The sequence below is a fragment of the Taurulus bubalis genome, assembly GCF_910589615.1.
Source record: "Taurulus bubalis genome assembly, chromosome: 17".
Taxonomy (NCBI): Eukaryota; Metazoa; Chordata; class Actinopteri; order Perciformes; family Cottidae; genus Taurulus; species Taurulus bubalis.
This window is the reverse complement of record NC_136605.1, coordinates 14,031,329-14,054,943: the sequence shown is the minus strand read 5'-3', so window position 1 is coordinate 14,054,943 and position 23,615 is coordinate 14,031,329. Positions and strand designations below refer to the sequence as shown.

At 40.8% G+C, this 23,615-nt stretch overlaps 2 protein-coding genes across 2 annotated transcripts; one reads left to right on the top strand and one right to left on the bottom strand.

The window, feature by feature from the left end:
- Positions 1-5,776: 5,776 nt before the first annotated feature.
- Positions 5,777-14,862, top strand: sdr42e2 (short chain dehydrogenase/reductase family 42E, member 2; the record flags this gene model as incomplete). Its single annotated transcript, XM_079233624.1, has 11 exons — positions 5,777-6,205; positions 7,540-7,635; positions 7,987-8,044; positions 8,343-8,461; positions 9,094-9,169; positions 9,991-10,073; positions 11,216-11,353; positions 11,467-11,532; positions 12,120-12,183; positions 12,307-12,380; positions 14,614-14,862. 11 exons carry the CDS (start codon positions 5,777-5,779, stop codon positions 14,860-14,862), a joined length of 1,452 nt encoding a protein of 483 aa, XP_079089750.1.
- Positions 14,863-18,031: 3,169 nt separating this feature from the next.
- cdr2a (cerebellar degeneration-related protein 2a) lies at positions 18,032-23,521 on the bottom strand (the record flags this gene model as incomplete). Its single annotated transcript, XM_079233160.1, has 7 exons — positions 18,032-18,462; positions 18,557-18,839; positions 19,017-19,331; positions 20,366-20,542; positions 20,650-20,798; positions 21,877-21,989; positions 23,443-23,521. 7 exons carry the CDS (start codon positions 23,519-23,521, stop codon positions 18,199-18,201), a joined length of 1,380 nt encoding a protein of 459 aa, XP_079089286.1. The 3' UTR covers positions 18,032-18,198.
- Positions 23,522-23,615: the final 94 nt, after the last annotated feature.

The following is a 23,615-nucleotide window of genomic DNA, read 5'->3' as shown; positions in this document are numbered from 1 at the left end:
ATGAGAGCATGATCCTCTGTTCTCTCCTCTTGGTTTAGAAACATCCTGAATCACAGCATGAAACACCTCTGTTCTACCAGAGGACTGGAGGTGGCTGGGAGCAACTGATCAAGCATAACATTTTAACTAATCATGCTACACTGATTCTAGGTCAGCTCACCTGGAATAAGAGAGACCATCTTTGACATCCAACTGATCTGCAGTGTTTCAAATGCTGTTGTTTGCTGCCCCCTGCTGCCCATTGGTCATATCTGTGGGCTTCTTATTCTTGTGTCTCTTGACCTAGAGCAGTGGTTCTCAAATGGGTGTACATGCACCCCTGAGGGTATGTGAAGGCACTCCAGGGAGTATGTGAGATTTAAAAAAAGATATATAAAAAAAATAGCATCAATTCAAAAACCTTACAAAAAGAGTTGTCTTCTGGATGCCTGCCTTTTCTTTAATGTAGACCTCTCTCACCATGGCCATCTCTTTCTTTTTTTATGCTGAAGTCCCTCCTTTCCCCACACATAGCAGTTTTTTCTGCATTAAATTCCTTTATTCCTCAAGTTAAGTTCTTTATTGAAGGCTTTTCTTTCTTTTTTTATGTTCCCCTTCTCCAACTGGATAGCATATCATCCTCTGGAGGTCTGACTTTTCTTGAATATAGGCCTTCCTCATCATTGCCATCTCTTCCTTCACTTCCTTGAAGGACACCTTGTCATCAGTCATAGCATCCTTTTCAGCACCAAATGCGTTCCTTTTCATATTTGGACACTGAGCTCTTCATTGAAGGTTTCTCTTTATTTTTCTATGATCTCCTTCTCTAACCGTACATCTCTCATCCTCTGGATGTCTGACTTTTCTTGAATGAATGGCCTCTCGCTCTATGGCCATCTCTTTCCTTCCCTAGCATATTTTGCCTTTAGTTCTTTCTTGAAAGTTTTTCTTTCATTTTGCATGTTTTCTTTCTTCAACTGAAATTGCTCGTTCCTCGTCTCATTCATTTGAGCCCACTCTCTTTGAAAGGCCTCTTTCTCTCTGGCCAGTGTTTGCTTTTCCATTTCCAGAGCCTCCTTCATCTGGTATATACGTCTCTTCACACATGAGTTTTTTTGGCTTCTACCTTCATCTGCCTCTCCAGCATGTCTTTCTCCATAGAGATATGATTATGAAGCACAACCTCTGACAACCTCAGGCTGAAGATGATCACATTCTTTACCATCAGACAGTTAGCCTTGTTGTCCTGAGGGATCTCTTCTCTCTGGAGCTGCTGGGGGTTTTGTGCCAGCCAGTTTAACTCTCCATCCTGAGCTTGTAGTTGTTGTTGTTGTTGTTGTTGTTGTTGTTGTTGTTGTTGCCTTAGCACAGACGGTGGCTGTAGATTTATCTAGAAGCACACAAATACTGCCTTAACTTGATTACTAGTGATACACACATGAAAAAACAAAGAATACAATATAGTATTAGTATTTAATTTGACCATTTCAGTGAAAAATGTGTTAACCGACTAACTAAAACCCTCATGGAAGCATGCAGTTCATTTATATTCATATGACCACTGTTTTCCTTACTGCTTCTCTCTAAGTTTTTGTCAGAAAAACATTTCCTTAATGTAGATTTAGTTAAATACGGTACTTACCATCATATAGTTCTAAATTCTAAATTCTAAATTACAAGCAGTAATCCTCTCTTAACATAATCTGCTTCACACAAGTCAGCTCAAGTTAAATTTAAATCCACTCAAACAAGCTTGATAAACATATATATATACATTAGCATGGTAACATACTAATGAAGAGTTGTGTGGGGTTACAGCTACCTGCACCCAGAGATAGTGGAGAGATACAGAATGATTCAAAACTTTAGGGTGATGACTACTTAAATAACATAGAATTAGGGCTTCCAGTAGCCAAATGGTTAAGGTGCATACCACATTACCGCAATGTCCAAGGCTCAATTTCAGCTGCAGACCGTTGTTTCATTTAATACCATACTATCAATTTTCCGTTAAAGACAAAATGCCAAGAAATACCTTAAAACAGAGTTATACAACAGCAGGGCACTGAAGTGTTGTTCACCTCATTGTGATCTTCAGTCACAACATTTGGATTGGGAATTGCAGGAAAGAAATCCATTTGTCAAAATACTGTCTTTTAAAAAAAGACCCAATCCCAATAAAAACAGTTTTTTAAACAGTTTTTATTGGGATTCTTTCTTCAGTACATGAATAGATCAATAAAAACGATTGATGTCTGTCGATTACCCAGAGTCAGCAAGACATTGTTTTAGGAGGAAGATGTTGCTGTAGAGTCTTAAGATGTCTTCTTTCAATTTTCTTTTATATTCATGAGTTCATTATCTGTCACAATTCTCCTCCCTTGATCATTGCAGTAGCTCATGGCGGCCTCCACGCCACACTGGGAACTAGCGGCTAATCACAGTGATCCATACTATTTCCAGTCCACAGAGTCATGTTCACATCGGGGGGAGGGCGCTCCATCCCCTCCACGCTGCAGCAGGTCAGACGGGTCAGACAAGGTGATGGCTCCCTGCAGACTGTGATTCGTGGGTGTTCTTTGCAGCTTTTAATGAGAGAGTAACTCAATCCTTTTATCACACGAATGCTGAAATAACAAATGAGCAGCAGAGTAAAGAAGGCAGTGGGTTAGGATGGATTTGATTAGAGTTTTATAGTGAAGCCTATCCACACACTTAAAATCACAAGCACATTATTAACCAATACAGGTTTATTTTAATATAGTTATTGGCATTTCTTTTAGCAAAGTCTGAAAAAAAAAAAGAATGTCAGAACAATATTATAGCTTACTGCTTCCCTATTCTGTTTGTTCTTCATTTCAGAAACCCTGACATTTATCTTGTAACCCCTTGGATCGAACCGCTGCTCTAAAGTCACAGTCTGAATAATCTGATTGGAGTTATGGAATTGATTGGGAGGAGAGACACATCTGTCTGATGTGATATATAGGAATAAAACAAGCTGAAATTGATTAAGGATCTAAATCAAACAGAACTCAACCGCTTTAATAAAGGGGAGCTCAATATTAACAATGTTTATTACACAATAATCAAGATTATACATACATACAAAGGTGCACTACATTTATGAATAAACATTTTCTGGCTCCACCATGGGGCCTAAATCACTGTACATCCAGTTTACTGTTGTTAGTGCACGTGAGCGTGCGCACTGGCTAGCTCACGGCCGCCGCTCTGCACTGCGCTGCCTGTCCTCTGCTGATACATTCATGGGGAGGGTGAATACAAAAACAGAGGCTTCTACAAAACAACCTCCACTGACGCACAAAAGCAGTACTAGAGCTGCCATTTATCCCAAATAAGGGTAAATGCAATCTGTGATCGGAATTTATTTATTTATTTTATTTTATTTGTTTATTTTGCAGGGACAATGCACACCAATCATCAGTAAAACAATAAGTGAGATTAAGTGAATTACATCAACACATCAGGTTAAATAAACAAAACAAGCCCTTTTTATATTGCAGTTAATCTCCACATTGCTTCCATACTCAGGACCTCCAGTCATTTGGCAGCTGCTAAAGATTTTTTCCCCCTTTTTTAATTTCATTCAGTGCTTTTAACTGTCAGCTCAGGTTTGGCAGTCTGTCTGCTAAATAAAACATGAAGCGTCTATTTCTGTGCTCACCAGACACTCAGGAAGTGACTGCTGCTGTTTACCTGGCCCGTTGTCATGTTGCAGATACATTAGTTATAGAGAGCTTTCATTAATGAACTTGTGTTTTCTTCCACAACAGATTAGTCTAAAAAGTGACATTCCTATTAGATGCTGTGGTGTTTTGAGGATAGTGGAGTCATTGGATTTGGATATGCTTTGAATAAGCAGCTTGGCTTGTCATCAAGAAGACAAATAACGGTTAGGGTTAGGGTTAGCCTCAACCAGATGTTTAGACTTACACTGCAGCCTAATTAAGCCTTTCAATTAAAACATACTCAGTATTTTTTTCCCCTCTGACTTACTGTTCTATAATTCCTATTTGGATAAGAATTAACAGCACCACTATTTTTTAAGAAGTCACTGATTGGCCAGATTGGGAAGGAAGTTAGCTTTTCAGTATCAGAACCTCCGTGTGAAGGGACAGTAACCATTTAGTGGTGGAAAGTCAAACAACCACAAAGTGGCGCAAAACAACCACAAAGAGATGAATAACGACCACAAAGAGATGCACAACGACCACAAAGAGATGAATAACAACTACAAAGAGATGCATAACAACCACAAAGAGATGCATAACGACCACAAAGAGATGAATAACAACTACAAAGAGATGAATAACGACCACAAAGAGATGCATAACAACCACAAAGAGATGCATAACGACCACAAAGAGATGAATAACAACTACAAAGAGATGAATAACGACCACAAAGAGATGCATAACAACCACAAAGAGATGCATAACGACCACAAAGAGATGAATAACAACTACAAAGAGATGAATAACGACCACAAAGAGATGAATAACGACCACAAAGAGATGAATAACGACCACAAAGAGATGAATAACAACCACAAAGAGATGCATAGCAACCACAAAGAAATGCATAACGACCAAAAAGCGACACAAAACAACCACAAAGTTGTGTAAAGCAACTACAAAGACATACAGAGCAACTACAAGACTGGCTGTGTTACTCCCGCGGAGGACCAGTGGGGGAACTGTGTCCAGGGCCTGTTGTCTTATCTCTCCATGGTTGTAGAGTATTTGGAATTGCAAAAAGGATTATTAATTTCTATAGTTTCATATCAGAATATTATAATTTGTTTATGTGGCATACATTTATGACACTGAATATACAATCTAACTGTTAATAAAGTAGGCTACGATGTATTATTGCCGAGAACCAGGGCTTTAAATTCACTCAAAAAAGCAAAAAGGGTAGGAGAGGTGGCTTCTTGTCCACTTGATGCTCCTGGAAATGTGATCCTCACTGCAGCTGGGGAGAGGTTACAGCTGCAGCTACAGGAGGAGAGTCTTGAGGTAAAGCTGCAGGTGATTGAGAGGTGAGAGACGTGACGCATCAGGAGGCACTACGGCAGGGAAGGGAAGGTCTAGGATGTTTCAGGAGTCAACCGCCACAGGTATGGATGTGAGAAATCGAAAGGACTATTAAGGTATGTTCATTATTGTGAGTATTTTGAAAGTTTCAAATGTACACGTGATGGCAATCTGATCCACGTATCGTTTATTCATCACTTTGTACGCTAAATGTTGTATTAGTTGAGTCATTTTGGAGGAACATACAGTAGAGGTTTTGTTAATATGACATATAGGCGCAGTTCAGAAGTTCTAGGATTTGTCGGCTATATACGGTCTTAGAGTACAATGGAGTAATAGATAGACTGATGATTATTGTACATGTGTTTATTTCGTAGTGAGTGTGTCGTGGCAAATGAGTTTAAGTCCATCAGGTTATTATCATAACGTTTATTGAGTTAATTGTGGGTTTGCACAACCACAAATAGGCAAAAGCCCTGAAAATGTAAATGAAAGGTCAAAGGACAAAATGGTTTGAAATGGATTTCTGGCAGGCTGTTATAAAACATGTAAAAACATGAAACTACACACACACTAATGTTGCAAGGCAGTTGAATACAGAATCATTTGGATTAAGCACATAATACAGATTTCTCCTGGGGGGCTGGAATTCCTAAAATGGGGGCCAGAGGCTGTAACAGGTCAACTAAAACAATGAATCCTAAATATTTTTCCCATCTCCACCCATCAGGAGATTCATGGAGCTGTGCGGTCCCAACATGAGTGAGAGTGGAGCATCTCTCTGCCAGGTGCAGCAGCTTGCCTGCCACAGTGCCCCGCTTTGTCGCCTGCAGGCTAGCGGGCCCCACATACGCAACCTCTCCCACCAACCGTGGGTCAACCACCCGGCCCTGGCCGTTGCCTCCAGCCCGATGGTGGCCGTCCGCCACAGGGTGAGCGGAGCCATGGCGGCCGGCTGCGGCAATCCGGAGTGTGCGGTGTCCAGACTGGGAGAGGAGGCAGCACTGCCCCGAGGCGTCTCCACAGGGAAGGTGGTGGTGACAGGAGGAGGGGGATACTTTGGGTTCAGGCTGGGCAGAGAACTGGCCAGTCAGGGGATGTCAGTGGTCCTTCTAGACATGAACAAGCTTCCCTGTGATATCCCTGATGGAGCCATCTTCTATCAGGTATGGGACAGTGAAGAAGGACCTGTTTATTTGTTAAAATCCTGCTATTACATTTTTAACAAATTTCACTCATAACTTTGCCCTAAAGCCATTTAGTTCTAGCCAATGATAATACTACAGTGTGATTGTACACAACACAACACTGACAACTAGGATTCCTCAGTCATACAGATGTATTTTTCAGTTTCTATTTTTGTGGCATTTTGCCCCAAAACAACGTCCCTTCACTACTCTTTCTTTTAAATGTGTAGCATAGACATATTACGCCCTGTGCGTACAAAGAGCAGTCAATAATACAACCTCCTATTAAAGGCCCAACATGCCAAATGGTTTGATTTATACGAGACTTGAAAGGATTAAAAACCCTTTTAACTAACCAGAATGATACACAATATGGCAGGAATATCAATTACTTTCACCTTCACAAAAAGGTAAATTAATTATCAATGCGTAAACCCAAAACTACATATTTATTAGAGTTACTAAGAAAACTGTTTTCTTTTTTTGAAATTACAACTGTTTTTTTTTAACATACACATTTAATGCAACCTGTGCAAATAAACAAAACCAAATATAAATCATTCAAAGTCGGTTTGACGTCTTGCAATATATAATAGTGCATTCCTACTTGGATATTTTAGGATATTTTAGTTTGCTTTCTTTTGGGTTTATGTTCCATAAAACATACAGAATCTGTTTTTCTTACAACCCCCACTGCTCCAACTTGAAAATCGACTCTAGTATTTCTTTTCTTGGGCCGGTGTCAGTGTGTCTTGTGGTTAGTCTGGCTGGAAACAGACACAGGGGAGTGATCCTCCGCAGAGTGTCAGCTGCTGACTGGTTCAGAGAGGGCGGAGACATGATTCAGGTTTCACCTGCAGACCTCACGGCACACTTACCTTAATTAGAACTGGCCTTTCATGGGATGGAGATTGACTCTAACTCTGAAACTGCAAAGCTCTCAACTTGTCAAACTGCTGATGTCGAGAATACACATGGGGCTCAGGGGGTCGAGCCGTCGCCCACGAGTTGAAGTGTCCAACACGTCTCATTATAGCCTGCTGCCATTGGTGTGTGTGTGTGTGTGTGTGTGTGTGTGTGTGTGTGTGTGTGTGTGTGTGTGTGTGTGTGTGTGTGTGTGTGTGTGTGTGTGTGTGTGTGAGAATGTGTGAAGGAGAGGCTCAAATTGTAAAGTGCTTTTTATATAATGTCCATTTAAGAAAATTCAATTTACACAATAAATGTGCTAATAGCATATACAAGGGTTGAAAAGCAGTAGCACTAATTAAGATACGTGTCCTCAGAGTTGGCATTGATTAATTGCTTTCTTACAGAGTGACATCCGGGACTATTCTTCCCTCTATAAAGTGTGCGAAGGGGTCGACTGTATATTCCACACAGCGTCTTACGGCATGTCCGGACCAGAACAGGTGACTTCTCTTCATATCTTCTTATGCATCTCTGTGTGATATGTTAGCCATGGCTAATGGATCATCGATGAGCAGAGAGGAGATGCGACAGAGTTCTCACTTCCTCCCTACTCCATAACCCCAGATTCATTTCATCTTCAAACTTGCAGTCTTCATCCACCCCAACTGACGCTGTGACATCCCTTGAGAGAGTGCATGAGAGAGCGAGTGATGTAAGACCAAATGTGTGCTGACAGAGGTTCTGTCATGATGAAACAGGAGGTGGAAATAAGGGATGTTTTCTTTGTTATTGTTATTGTTATTATTATTATTATTATTATTATTATTATTATTATTCTCTCTTTCTGCCAGCTGAGGAAAGAGCAGGTGGAGTCAGTCAATGTTGGAGGGACAAATAACATCATAAACGGTAATGATTCATGTAAAAATGATTTTATTAATCATAGTGCCACATACAATGCGATGAAAACATTCATCGAGTTCTGAATATAATAAATATTTAGACATAATAAAGATTTTCAAAGCTCACTTAGCTAAAACAATAAGTCAATATTTGAGCAGAGATATTTGTAATTTGTTATGTCATTCGTGTCTGCCAAGTTTAATTTAATAGTCTAAGGCCTTAGAACAAGTGTATTATTAATCTGCAAACACCCATGAAACACCCTGAAGTCTTTCATGTAACGATGTGAACTGCTCTCTTTCAGTATGCAAGGAGAGGAGCATCCCCAGGCTGGTGTACACCAGTACAATCAATGTGGTGTTTGCTGGGAAACCAATTGAGGAGGAAGATGAGGCCTCTGTGCCGTTTGTGCCCCCTGACGTAGTGAGTAAATAAAAGATTACAAAAAAGAAAGAAAATGTTTCAAACTAACTATTGCATGGGTGGAATGTAACTAAGTACATTGAATACAAGTGCAATTTTCAGGCACCTGCACACAACTTGAGTGTTTCAATTTTATGCAACTTATTACATTTATGTAATACTTTATTTTACTTTTGTCAGATACAAATATTGGACTTTATAACAACTAAGAAATTATGATGTTTTTACTGTAATGTACCATCATCAATCAGCGCCAACATTTCCCAGCTGCAACATTAAAGGGATGTACACATGAATGCATCACTATGTGTAATCCAATAATATAATGGACATTATTCTAAAAGGATTCTCTTTGCATAATGAGCATTTTTGCTTATATACAGTTTTATCCTAATACTTGCGCTGAACTAACATTTTGAATGCAGGACTTTTACTTTCCATGTACTTTTCACTATGCTACTTTTCTGAGTACTTCTTCCATATCAACTGAAATGTTTACAATACGTTCTTATAAATGTCCGATCCACTGGCGTATCATCAAAACTTAAAAACTTAGAAAAGACCAGAATGTGTGAAAGTCCCTTACATTTGCCAACACTAATACATAGTCGATATGTTTCTGTCTGTTGCAGCACATCGACCACTACTCCAGGACTAAAGCGATCGCAGAGCAGATGGTCCTCTCGGCCAACGGATGCTCCCTGAAAGGTGTGAGACGATCAATCAGTCGACAGCTTAATCACAGGCAGGATAGTTCCAGTTTGTAGTGCAGCAGTCACGTGACTATTTTATAATAACTTTTTGATGGGTTTCGAGTTCGTCTAGATTCTTTACATTAACAGGTGTGACGTGTCACATTTCCTCCTTCAATGTAACCAGACACCCAATCAGTTACCATCACTTTATAAATAGCGAAAGAAAAAAAAAAATAGCGAAAGAAAAAACAAAAAAAAAGTCTCTCAAATATGATTATTTGTTGTTTTACATCACTGTAAATTGAATAGACACAAGTTAAGGACACTTTTTTTACCTTTTTCTTTTCTGACATTTCACAAAAAAGTATGAATATATTCGTTACTTGCAGCTTTGGTTAAGTATTCTCGGATGCGTTAAGCTCAGAGCTACGAGCTCATTACACATTGCAGGTCAAAGTTCATGTATCTGCTTCAGGAGGATGTGGTTTATATTTGTTTTACACTACTTCCACTACTACAAGACACATCAGCAGTGGTGGAAAGTACAAAATACATTTACTCAACTACTTTATTTCAAGTTTTTTTTTATGTCTGTGAGGTGCTAGGGAGGCAAAACATATACTGCCTCACCAAGCTTTAAATGGTATTTTGAGGTGTTTATCCAACTAGATTGGTTTGCTAGTTGCTAGTTACTTTTGAGACAAATATTTTATATAAAGACTCATACAATACAATGCATTGAAAGAGTAAACAAGTGCTCTCCAATTGTTTCAGTTTGTAACCCTGTGCAAGATAGCAGTTATTGGGTGAAGGTTTAATTCCTCTCATGTGAAGGTGGAGGTCTGCTTCGGACCTGCATCCTGCGGCCATGTGGCATCTACGGACCAGAGGAGCGGAGACACCTCCACAGAGTGATGGTGAGAGACCAATGCATTTATAAAACATTTTGTCATATGATAAAGATCAAAAAAACGTGTGTTGGCGCTGGAAAAATAAACATCTTGCAAGTGTGTGAAGCCTCCTAGGGAGAATGTGTTTCTGCCTGAAGAGTTTACATTATTGATGGAACTCTCCAGGCGTCCAGTTACAGAGGCGGCAGAACAGCCCGCTGAAGGGAAGGACGGTGCTTATGTTCTGGGTTTACTGTCGGCCGAGTGGCCAAGTTTACTTTTTATACCTTTTATATTGTTGGTTGCCTTCAACCTTATCCACTAGTCAATGATAATTCGTTATGCTCGACAAGTTTGAGTTTATTAGTATGAAAGCAGTTTTAAATCTGCGCTTTTAGAAATAAAGGTGATAATTATTGGGTTCTCATAGGAGAATCCTTTTTGGTTCCATTGTAGAAAACTTTAATAATTTGTATTTCTGGTGGAACTATTTTAGGGGGTTCCATCTACAACCCAGTATCAGGGGTTTTACCTATACTTCTGTGAAAGCTTACACCCTGAAGTCCCCCTGGAGATCCTATCCAGAACCGCTCTCCTTTAAAGGGTGTTGAAAACCCACCCAGGGGGGTCTATCGAGAACCAATTGTTTTCTCGAAGCCTGAAAGGCAGAGCAATCCATAACCATCATCCTCCACAAGGAGCCCAAACTACATGATAAATGACACAACCCCCTTTTAAAAATCTTGTAGTCATACTCATTCAAATATATAAAAAATAGAACAGTTGGATTATACATGGAAACATGCTTTTGGCTTTTTGTCAAGGGAATCATTCTGATGCTAAATTCTGGGTTGGCCTAAAAAAAAAAAGTCATACCTGGAGCACTCTATTACGGCAGCCCTCTTTCCCCAAAATGTTCTGCTTGACCCTTGCCTGTTGCCAAACTCTGCCTTGAACATACCAAGGTAATGTCTCTTAGTCATGCTTTTCATTTCTCACTCTTGCATGTCAGAGGTTTTCAAAACACTTTGGAAAATGTTAAACACAGGTGGCCAGACAACACAAATGAGTGAAAGGGAATGATGTTACACTAGCCACTAAACAATCTCTCTCTCTCTCTCTCTCTCTCTCTCTCTCTCTCTCTCTCTCTCTCTCTCTCTCTATCTCAGGTGAATGTGGAGCGCCGGTTCTTCAGTTTCAGGTTTGGGGACCCCCAGGCCAGGATGAACTGGGTGCATGTAGATAACCTGGTGCTGGCCCACACCCTGGCAGCCGAGGCTCTCGCACCGCGGAGGAGCTGTGTCGCTGTGAGTCAGGACAAACTCACAATAGACAGACAGACAGACAGACAGACAGACAGACAACCTGATTATTGGTTATATTTCTAACAGTTATCCCATTGTTTTTGGTTCTTTTGCAGAGTGGACAGGCCTATTTCATTAATGATGGAGTTTCCGTCAATCTGTTTGAGTGGTTGAGACCTTTGGTGAGTTAAATTATAAGGTGGGTGATACTCTATGCTTTTGTTTATGTCAACAAATCTCATTAAAATACAAAAACCAACAATGAATTTATCCTACTAATAAGTATTGTCTGTGAAGCCAAAGCTTGATAGATGTATGTGCTGTAATTGTTTGTCTAAAAACTATTAAAAACCCATAAATGAGCCACAATGTTCTGGCATTTACTTATAATAATGAACACATTCCACGCCGTCCTGCTGCTTTAAACACTCACAAGCCCCAAATGTGTTTTAAACTACAGCTGATGCAATTAACTCTGAAGTAATGTTTGCTAAAAACTATAATGCCTCACTGTTTTAGAAAATTACTGAGCCTAAGTAAAATATTTTATTTGTGACGCATTTTTAATTAAAGATTCGCATCCACAATGAGTAGGAAAATAAGAAGGTTGTTAGTCTTGGCCTCTTTCTGGGAATTGTTGACACACAGACAATAGACTATCTCCTGCATAATCCTTTAAAACTACTATGGATATTTACAGTTTACATTAAATTAAAAATAAATGCATTTTGTCAAAAACGCAAACTCATGTTTCATGTCACCATTGCAGTTTGAAAAGCTTGGCTACAGCAGACCGTTGATAAACCTGCCTGTTTCACTCGTCTATTCAGCAGGTAGCTCATCTCCCTTTCTCTGAAATTAGTCCACCTTTTAAATACCCCTTGTATTTCATGAGGCAAATTATTTGGGATGTTGTTACACTAACTGCCTGTTGTGTTTTTTTATTTTATTTTCAGCCATCCTGGTGGAATATTTGCATGTAATTCTGAGACCTGTGATAGGAGTGCCCCTGCTCTTTACCAGAAGTGAGGTAACTATACTTCTTTCTGCCTCTTCTTTCTCTTTTCAAACTTGTATTTTTTCTTAGACGACACTCAACTTCTTCAATAAGCTTGTTTAGATGTCTGATCTAAAATGAATTAAGGTGCATTTTTGATCAGAATGACATGTCTCAAGTGGTGAAAGTTAAAACACTGGAGCTGTAAACACAAGCTAGCTGCGCCCTAAAGCATACCCTGCTTTATCATCTATTTTACTCTGAAAAGGACCATAATTTACAAAAATGAACATCATGCTGTATTGAAGATGACTTGAAACTAGCAAATGAGACCATAAACTCATGAGTATAATGTTTACTGGGGTAAGAAGTATGGTCATTTTCTCATAGATTTTTATACAGTCTGACTTTTTGCATCCAGAGGAGTCGCCCCCTGCTGGCTATTAGATAGAATGCAGGTTTAAGGCACTTCCATATTGGCTTCACTTTTCAGACCCGGATGTTGCCGCCTGGTTGGAGATGGGTTCCCTGCTCTCTCATGAGTAGATTTGTGTTTAGGTCTCTCCCACAACAATGACGACAGACTTCATTAGGGCGAGTATTTTCCTATCAACCCCCCCTTGTTCTCCCCCTCCATTGTCTGATGCTATCTCTCGTGCATAAATTATGAAAAACCAAAGAGAGCCTTGAATTAATAAAAAATATTGACAAATAACATTTCCCAATGTTCTCATAGTTGCTGGAAGCATTTTAGTACTATCTGCTGGTCTGTACTGCTATTAAAAACAAAAGAATGACACGTATCAAGATGAGGGATGTTTGCAGTAATCCTGCCAGGGGAGACCTTTACGGTGCATCTTGAGGAGCCTCCGCGGCCTGTAAGGTCCTCATGAATGTGTGATGAGGCAGAAACCAAAGCTGAGCCCGTGGGCCTGCACCTGGAGCTCGGTCTGTCAGGCAGCTGCTGGCCCGGGGATCGATGATTGTCCTGTGAATAAAACATAAACTGCTGAGACTCAGAACAGGAAGTTCAAGATAAAGTCTGCAGGAAGTGACCTTAGTGCAGGGGCTGTTGCTATGGTGCGCGGCGTCAGGCGGCCTCTTCACCGGGGTCAAATGATCCGGCCAACTCTCAGGTTATGTGCGAGAGGTGTTTTTTTTCCTCTCCCATAAATTTCAGGTCTTCAAAGATGTCGCTTCAAATGTCAAATCAACTCCAGTTGAAACACTGCAGGGAGCTGCATCAAGGTTTAGTACTCAACTGGTCATTAAGCTTAATGGATAAGTCTGGTGATAGTCTATATTTGACCAATTATCAACTAATTCAATAAAAAGACCAAAACCAACAATTAATTGATTCGACTAACAAGTATTGTCTGTGTAGCCAACGTCTGATATATCTTATTCCCCTGTGCCATAAGGCTTCATGGTCATAATACGCAGCTGAAAATAGTCCCCAACAAATGCCTTATTTAACCTGTTTAAGTTATGTTTGCTAAATACTACAGTGCCCAGATGATTTAATAAATTATTCAGACTCGTTTCCAAAATCAATCTATCTATGTGTTACCTGTTTTTAAAGATTCATGTTGATGAAAGGGCTTGATTGAGAGCACCACTTTGCATCATTACACACTTTGTCCTGAGTTCACTGAGGTAATGCCTGTGCCAGTGAATTACTTTTTAATGCTGATGTATCTTAAGTTAGGGAAAATTTAACAAAAAAGGCACATCTATCAGAAGGAGATAATTAAAGTCAGGTTGATTGTCGGGTCAAGCAGGATGAGCAGGACTCAGTAATTTGTGGTTGCAGTGTGTCCAGCAATGCTGATACACAGGTAGATCAATACAAACTGGCATGAGTCATACAGAGGAGATCTTTTGAAAGAGGTATTTGCTGATAGAAGCAGTTATACGTCATGTGCGAAAAAGAACTCTGTGGGAGGATGGAAAACTGTGAAATAGCTTTAAGGAACTCTTCTTATCTCACTGACGTCTGCTTGAACTCTTCCGTCACTTCACATGCAGACACCTTATCCCTGAGCGGTAAGAAGATGTAGTAGCCGGAGGCATCCATCAGTCACACGCTATCAGAATGTAAAACTAGGTTTGCCAAATTGAGGTTAACGTGAACCATTAGCCGCAACGGTACGACCTTTACCATGATCTTTTCACCTGGACTTCTTTGCAGCAGCGTTTGGAGTCTCGAGAGATTTCTGTCCTGATGACACATTTGTACATCTAGCATCAATGTCTTCCACTGCAGGTGAGGAGCATAGCTGTGAGCCACACCTTCAAGATTGACAAGGCCCGTCGAGAGCTGGGTTACAGTCCAAAGTCCTACAGCCTTGTGGACTCTGTGGAGCAATACATGAAGTCCAGACAGCCTCGCTCCAGATCGGCTCTTTTCAGCATCTCCTGGGCCTCCCGGCTGCCCCGACACCTCCTCGTCATGCTGCTGCTGGGCCTCAGCCTGCTGCTACTGATGCTGGCCTGCATGGTCTCTCCAAGCTAAACCCCTTTCACTGTAGAAGTACTTGATGGAAAGCGGGGCAATAAACAAGATAGTTTGGCAATTAAATGTTTGATGATGTGTTCTCGCCACATGTTATTTATTCATGAAATCCAGCAGATGAAATAAAAAAATCCCTACATATAAGTCTACAGAACATCAGGTTATGTAATAATTTCTCCCATCTTTTTGATGTTGGTATATGTGTCTGATTTTCAAAATGATTAAACTACCAGGCTGCTGAAAAGTATTAGAGTTGTGTGAATGTTATTGATTTCTCTAGGTTACCGTTTGAAGTTACTATGTTTGTAAAACAAATATTAAAATGTCATTGATTGTATTTAAAGCATGTTTCCAGGTTCTATGATAATGATTTGTTATTTGTCTTTAGAGCTAGTATTTAATTAGTAATTGTGTACACTCTTAGAAATAAAGCAGTAACAATGAATGCCTATAATAGATTCCCTATTTACTCTACTTAAGTGAAAAGTATAATTTGTAGTTGAAAACCCATTGACTCCGGTATTTGATTTTAGCTTGTAAACTACCACAAGAGTGCGCCCTTGCACTGTCAAAGATGTTTCCAGTGCTGCGTATTAATCATGGACTACCAAATAATCTGTAGCAGCAATATCAGAGTTTTTGTGTGACGTGTCCCGTAACCGATCAGTTTCTGCATCCACAGGTTTTATCTATAAAAAAATAACAGAAATCTGGCAGCGGTGGGATTCGAACCCACGCCATCGAAATGACTGGAGCCTAAATCCAGCGCCTTAGACCACTCGGCCACGCTACCACTAAGCAGCTTTTGTGTGATGTTGTTTGATGTACTCAAAGGTAGGCTGGTTGTTACGCGCCACAGTCTAATGCTAGACACACTATAATTGTTTACATTACTCTGTTTCTTGTTATTTAAGCGTCTGAAAAGAGTCTCGCTCAGTGTCACGTCTCGCGTGGTCACGTGTCTCGCGTGGAGACAGCTGTGGAAACACAAAGGGTTCACACCAGTTCGAGTCTTCTTGTATGTAGACTATATCATATGGTTGTAATACACACAGCATAACTTAGTGAGCTAAAGTATAGACTGTGGTATGCAGAAGAGGATCGAGGAGGTGGAGGAGGACGACTCAGTGAGTCCGTGAAGCTCAGGAGGCTGGTAGCTGCAGCTGCTGTGACCCCATGAGGCCCACAGAGGAAGCATGCCGTAAAGAGAGGAATCTCATCAAATTGTAAAGATGTAATTACGCCAAATGGGCTCCAGACTAACTCTTCCACTGGAAGCACAGATGCTACCAACTTTCTCAGGGGGCGGCATCTGCCCATGATTTAGTCCCAGCCTTGTGTTGGTAAAGCATAGTAGATGTCGTTTTGAGCCATTTTCACCCATGAAATTCTGACTTATTTAAAAAATAAAATGTAGTAAGAAATGTCAATATTGCCTTTAAGGTGTTTCATCACAGTATAGTCATAACATCTATTCTATAGTTTAAAAAATACATTTAAGTGTGCAGTTAGTGTTACCCTTTAAGATCCATATGCAAAATACGTGCACACTAATCACGCGCTGTTCACCGCCACGTGCATGCCCATGTTCTTTAATCTAAAAATCCAGTGAATCCAGTTTTCATTGCTAGTGTGCAGCTTTGTGTTTACAATATATTTGTCCCAGACCTCTGATTGCTATGCTGATGCCTTTCACAAGATGTCTGCTTGTGTGATTACGGTCTTGCTGAGACCTGTCCCATTTCGGCGTGCTGGTGTGCAATCCCCTTGTATGGAGGTTTATTGGATTTGAAAGCATGGTGGGGAAATCTCAGTTATGCAAAACCTAATTATGAAAAGGGACAAAGTCCCTTTAATTGTTTGCTCAACCTCAGGGTTTGCTGGGGGATGGAGGACTTTGAAGAATGAGGATTCCTTTGCAGGTTCTGTAGGAGAGAAAATGCTTCTCTGACACACACACACACACACACACACACACACACACACACACACACACACACACACACACACACACACACACACACACACACACACACACACACACACACACACACACACACACACACACACACACACACACACACACAGCGTTCTCTTTTGCTACAGCGCCCACAATTCAGCATTCGGATGCCCTGATCGTGCCAGAGTTGGTGTTTTAGACATTAGACACAGTGAAAACTCAACAGGCTCTTGCGTTAATGTTTTTAATAACCATTAGAAGAAATGTTTCACAGCTTCAAATCCACATGTACTATATTCAACTGTATTTTAGTGCATCAGTGTTGTAAATTAAGCATCTTCTTTCACATGAGCGTCACGTCACATGGAAGGTTCGATCGTGGTAACCTGATCAACACAATTTCAGTACTACATTAAGAGCAGGAAATGTTCAAGTCAGAACCAGAGGAAAATTTAATAAACAAGGGAATATTTTATTTTGTCTCCATTTGCCTCTATTGTTTTTCCATAACCTGCGCCAGACAAAATATGAACATCCACAAAAATAAGCACCTCAGTGTATTACTGACTTCGCTGACCAATCTGCTCTGCATATTTAACAACAAAGAAAATAAATATATTTTAATCTTTACTAAACTTCTTTAAAATAAATAAATTAAAAAGGGGAATTGTGATTCAGTCATAAAAAGTGCACAGCCGTTCTGTGTCTTCCTGAAATAAAGACGTGTTCCAGTGTCCACAGATATTTGTCTGGTGACACGCCAATGACCCTCAACTGGTGAACCAACTATTGCCAACTTATAAAACCAACTCACGTTAGCTGTTAAGCTAATTACCATAAACTCCTGGGTCTTTAGTTATTACAAAGCTCCAGTTTTTCCATCCTATTACAACATTCCTGTCATACATAACAGCTACATCTCTAACTTATATCATCACACAAACAACGTTCCATGTGTTCATTTCTCTCCCAAGCACCAAATAATCAAGTAGTCACAGGCTTAACATTACATAACAGAATACTGTAGTTTCTTTTAGCTGAGAATCTGATAGTATATATTAGTCTCACTATAAATATCTCCCCATACAATAATATTTTCATCTATGGTTTTAATTTTTTTCAAATTTGTTGTTGAATGTCAATATTCACACAGCTGCTTTGTGCAACACATTTTATAACACTTAATTTATTTGATAAGGACGGTATAAAAGGAACAGTGCTGACTAACAAAAGCCTAGACGTATCAAAATGACAGAAGATCCATCCACACCCTCTGGCTATTATGTTTTTATAGCAAAGCAACCAAGTTTCTACTTTGTCAAAAAACTTTGACAGACAAACTAGTGCAAGTCCCTGGTTTATGAATAATACAATGTTCAGGCAGAGCCACTGGCCTCGAATGGACTTCTGTTGATGCCGAGGTCGTCTTTGGTCTTTTGGATGCAGGTGAAAATCTCCTTGAAGAGAGCCTTGTACTCGGGCTGCTGGCCGTCCAGAACCACTGCTGCATAAGACTGAGCAGTAGAGGACCGGCGGCGGCGGGTGCGGCTGCTCGCAAAGGGCCCGTTGGGCGTCTGCGCGGCTTGATGGCTCGGCCCGTCTGCCTGCTGGCACCGCCGCAGCAGCTCGTCGTATTTCACCTAAACAATAAAAAATATTTTACTACTCACTGCTTACTTCATTCTGAATATTTATCATGCATGAATTGTACCGGACATGCTTTGAATACGCCACCTGCAGTGCGCTGTACTGTGCATCCACCTCGTTGAGCAGAGAGATGCCCCTCTGTTTCACCGCCTCTGTTCGCCTTATACACAGCTGCTCGTGACCGCGGCGAATCTCGTCTGTGCTCGCCGTTCTCAAAACACTGTCACTGTTACACCTCTGCCGGACGTATTGTCTCTGCTCCTCGTCCTTTTCTACCGTTTCCTCGATCTCGTCCTGCCCTGAGCTCGATCTGTCCTCTGAGGCGAAGAACACTTTATCGGGCAACAGCAGCTGCTCCGGTCTTCTGATACTGGGGAGAGTGGAGGGGACAAGGAGGCACAAGTCAAGTATTTTGAGAAGTAATTACACCTATTATAGGTCTGTCCTTGTGCTGTATGTCAAATGTTGTATCGCTAAGTGTCAGTCATAAATGAGAGCCAAAATAATATGACAATTTTAATCTAGTTTGTATATAAGTCAGGCCTACCTGTTGGCGCAGTCGGCGCGCCACAGGAGCCGCAGCTGCTCCAGCTGGGCTTCCAGCTCCTTCTGCCTGGCCGGGCAGCCGGCCAGCGAGGCCAGCTGCTCCTCCAGCCCTATGTTCTCCCTTAATGTCAACTCCCTCTCGCGCTCTGCGGCCTCCCTGCGGCTCCGCTCCACAGCGATCTGGCTCTTAATGGTCTGGACGGAGCGCTGGAGAGCCGCATTCTCCTCCTCCGGGTCTTGGCGTCTGTCTCTGTCATAGAAAGAGCTCCGCGGGGACCAGAGTCCATCCACACGCAGACCATCGTGGTCTAGATGCCTGAGCCAGGATGGGGAAATGTCAACAAATGTGTGAAAATAGCACTTTAAAACAAACACGGAGATCACAAAACATGAATCGTTGTAAACAGAGGTGTAGCTAAGGGTATCATTTTTAATTTGGCCTACTTTTACAGTTTAATTCACTAACTAAAACCTCAATTCTTAGTGTCTAATATCGAGTGATTTGTAGGGGTTTACCCCCTGGATTTTGTCTTTCTACTCCGACTTTGTCATAGGTTGTCGGGGACATGGCAACCTCAGAGGGAGACTGGCTGAACAAACTAATTCACCTCCCCACATGCTATTCTTTTGGGGTAAACAAAAACACATTTAATCAATGCTTTTAATGCAGTAAATGTATTTATCATGAAGTGTCAGATCTCTATCAAGGGAACTAATTGTGATTAAAGGGTTAAAGCATTTATTATGCAGCAATTTAAGCAGCATTTTGGCTATAGTAATAATTAAATATACTATAACCATAATATGCTATTTACTAGACCTCTTGTTTTATTGTTTCCACTATTGAAATGCCCCTTGTGGGCTGCCATGACAAATTGTCTGTGTACATATATATAGAAACACAAGAGTAACCATTGTTTTGTTGACCAACAAACAATAAATTACATCTCTGCTCTCTCCAAAGCACATCAAACAAATGACATGACACGTATCAAGTTACAGCAACAGTTGTGTGTATGTTAGTACGCGGCTGACAATATTCGAGGATTAACTTCCTCCTCCTCTGGATTATGTCTAAAGGGGGACGTCTGGTCGGGCTCTGGGTCACCTGTAGGTGTCCAGTCAGCATACAAGAGGCTGAGACAGCCGTGAGGTTAAGAGATGAAGGGGGATTTACGAGTAGAACAGACAGATACACCTGAATATGTTGTTGGTAAACTACTTTACTATTGTGACTTTATCTCACAACATGTTCCCTCCCTGGAAAAAGTCCCTCTGTCTCATCCTGTGGTTCTGATATTAGCACTGTCCACTGGAATATGTGCAATGACTCACACACACATGAAATACCTGTCATGTTGTAAGTCATACAGCTCTTTGAGGCAGGACACACTCTGGGCTCCGAGGTTGCGTCGCTGCTCCGCCAGCTCTCGTTTGTTTCGCTCTGCCTGGGCTGTCTTTAGCTCTTCCACCTGGGTCTGCAGGTCCTCCATGTAGGTCTGAAGGCCTTCAATAGTCTCTGTGAGACTGAAAGAAGAATGTGGTTCTGAGGTTCTACACACATTAAAATAATTAATATATAATTATGTAATATATCATTTAAATACAAATTCAGTCAGAACTGGTAGACGGACCTGTGGATCTTCTGCTGGGCCAGGCGGCTGTCCTGCACCAGTCTCAGGTTGCCTTGCTCCAGATCCCTGGCAGCCACGTCTAGCTGCTCATACACTTTGGCGTGCTGGTCGTTCATCTGACGCAGCAGGTTCACCTGCTTGTTCAGGTGCTGGTGAATCAGGGAGGGAACGGACAAAGAATTAACTTCATTTGTGATTTTCAGGTTCGGTAATACATTACATGTGTATAAATCAAAAAGTCTGTAATGGTCAGGTAAAACTGATGTGCATGTTTTCTCTGTTTTATATCATTGCAGACTGAATATTTGTATTGTTCTGAGTTGGACAAATAAAAAATGGTATTTGAGACCTTGAAAATTGTCCTTGACTTTTTTTTTTATTTCAAAGTCTTTTATTTTAAACCCCTTTAAAACTGACCCATAGAAAAAGAAAAAGAGGATGTAGCACATTTCAACACACATCTTGGCCTGGGTTTTATATCCCAGGCCAATATATTGTATTACCAAACAAACAAATGTTTCCTTAGAGGCAAAGAGCTACCTACTAAGGGCCTTTAAAAGGACTCCTAATATAGTTGCAGAGAAATAAAACATGAGTCTGTGAGCTATATTGCGTGGTTGACAAGAATAGCCATTATCGAGAAAGATGTTTCTGCAATAGTCCCGTCTCTTCTTTCGACTAAATTACTTTTCTCTGGTAGAGATCAATGCAACCATGTATCTAGTGCAGCAGCACAGCCCCTGTATCCTTGAGGCTGTCATTAGTGTAGTGCAGGACCAGTGGCGGACACTGCATGAGGATGAGGGTCACCGAGACGTATGAGGATTACCATATCAACCTCAATAAATCCTCAAGCCACAGGCCCTCTAACTACCGTAAACAAATTAAGGCTCTTATCTTTGTTGGCCTGCTTAATGCCATGTGCTCAAACTCAAATAGATAATTCAGCACTGTCTGTGTGCGCCAAAATGAAATGTCTGAGCACTGAAACAAAAGACCTAATTGTGTTTATTTATAAGCTTCACCTGAAAACTCCCAGGGAAAGAAAAATCCATGCTGCGCTGTATTAAGTTAGACAAACATAACTTCCAGAGAGTTTAATCTTGTATTGATTTAGGGATTGTATATTAATACAAAAATAAACATGTTGTAGCAAAACCGTAAGATCTTGGTTAGTTGAACAGTGCCTCAAGAACTCTTGATTAGTTCCCTCCTAACATTTATCACCTCTATCTCCTGCAGCTGCTCCTGGTTGGTGGAGTACATCTGCTGCAGGGCCTGCTCCAGCTCATGGTTCCTGTCCAGGAGGGTTTTCCCAAGCTCCGCTGCCAAGTGGAGATCTGTCAAAACACAGGAAAACATGTAAACACACGATAGAAGACCGATAGAAGGAAAACATGTAAACACAAGACAGAAGACCGATAGAAGGAAAACATGTAAACACACGACAGAATCAGAACCAGAACCATTTATTTGCCAGGTATGTTACACATACAAGGAATTTGTCTGGGCGGGTGGTGCATACTGTTTCAATGCCCAAACACAGGCAATGGGTAGAACTAGACGCGTAAAGGGTGCGCACATCTCTTTGTCTCATGCACAGAGGAAGCTAAGGCATGCTTTGGGATCTCCTTGTGAACACTTTTCCCACTAAATTCTCTTAAGAGTTTGGATGTTGTCCAGCAACATTGTCGAATCGCCCTCTGAGCCGAAGTGAAGCGTGCCTAATGTGGGGCCGCTTTAATAACAATGCAATGAAACCAAACAGGTTTCACGCAATAAGCAGTGTATGCCCGGTGGTTTTATTTCAACAATCATGTCACGTGGTAAACAAATACCAACCTTGAGCCCTACTCTGAATTCCTTAGAGTTATTAGAGGAGAGGAGGATGCTGCACAAACTGTTCATCTGAATCTCCAAACAGTAAAACAGTTTTATTAAGCTTCTCTGTAAATTGCTCCAGGAAGCCTTCAATTCAATTTATTTTCATATATGCCAAATACAATTATCAGATCCTCACACTTAAGAAGATAGCAATTGCAAATGTTTGGCTTTTTTCTCTTGGCAAATAGATGATGGTTATTATTTTTTTTTTAATCAACTAATAAGTTTAGTTCTATAATGTTTCTGATTAATCTTTCCAATACTCTCTGCTGCTCTCTTACACTTTACAACATTCCGACAATCTGTCTATATTTAGATATTTGTTATCACTATATCTGTATTGTAACATACCTCTACCTGTGAGTATACACACAATGTATATTACATTTACAAATAATCCTACAATGTATGCAAGCGCAATCCCAGAGCTTGAGATACAGCCCATATTAGAAAGTCAGGTTCTAGTTTCCTCCTAGTTATTTCTTAGTATTCATGGCCATATTTATTTGCTCCCTTTTTAATTCGTACATGTTTAGTGTTACTTGCCTGCTGTAATCACAATGTGTCTTATGCATTAATAAAGTACTCCACCTACAAGTCTCTTTATCTCAAACCACACACATGAAAAGTATTTCAGAAAACAAACAACGCAGGACCTCTGGCCACAGCCTTCAACTCATGACTGGTGTGACTATGTATCACAAGTGTAGAGACAGACTTCCATCTAATTTCATCTCTGAGCCAAATGGAGCTTGAGTCATGTTATCAATGCAGAGAAAACACATCATCGCCAACTTCACAAACAACCATAATAGCCTACTCCAAGTGTATATTTATTAGCAAATAATAACACATCAGTCCACTCCGATCAGAGTTTAGGGTGCGACCTCAAAGCCGAGCGTCTCTTACCGCGTTCAAGATCCCGCGGGTCGTACCACGCCTCTCCATTCTTGTCAAAATCTTCCTCCAAAATCACGTCGGTTAACATTTTTTTGATAGTCTGCCTGCAGCTTCACCTGAGACAAACCTGACACACAGGTTTGTGTGCTGAGAGGAGCATTCAGAAGTTGTCTGCCGTCCAC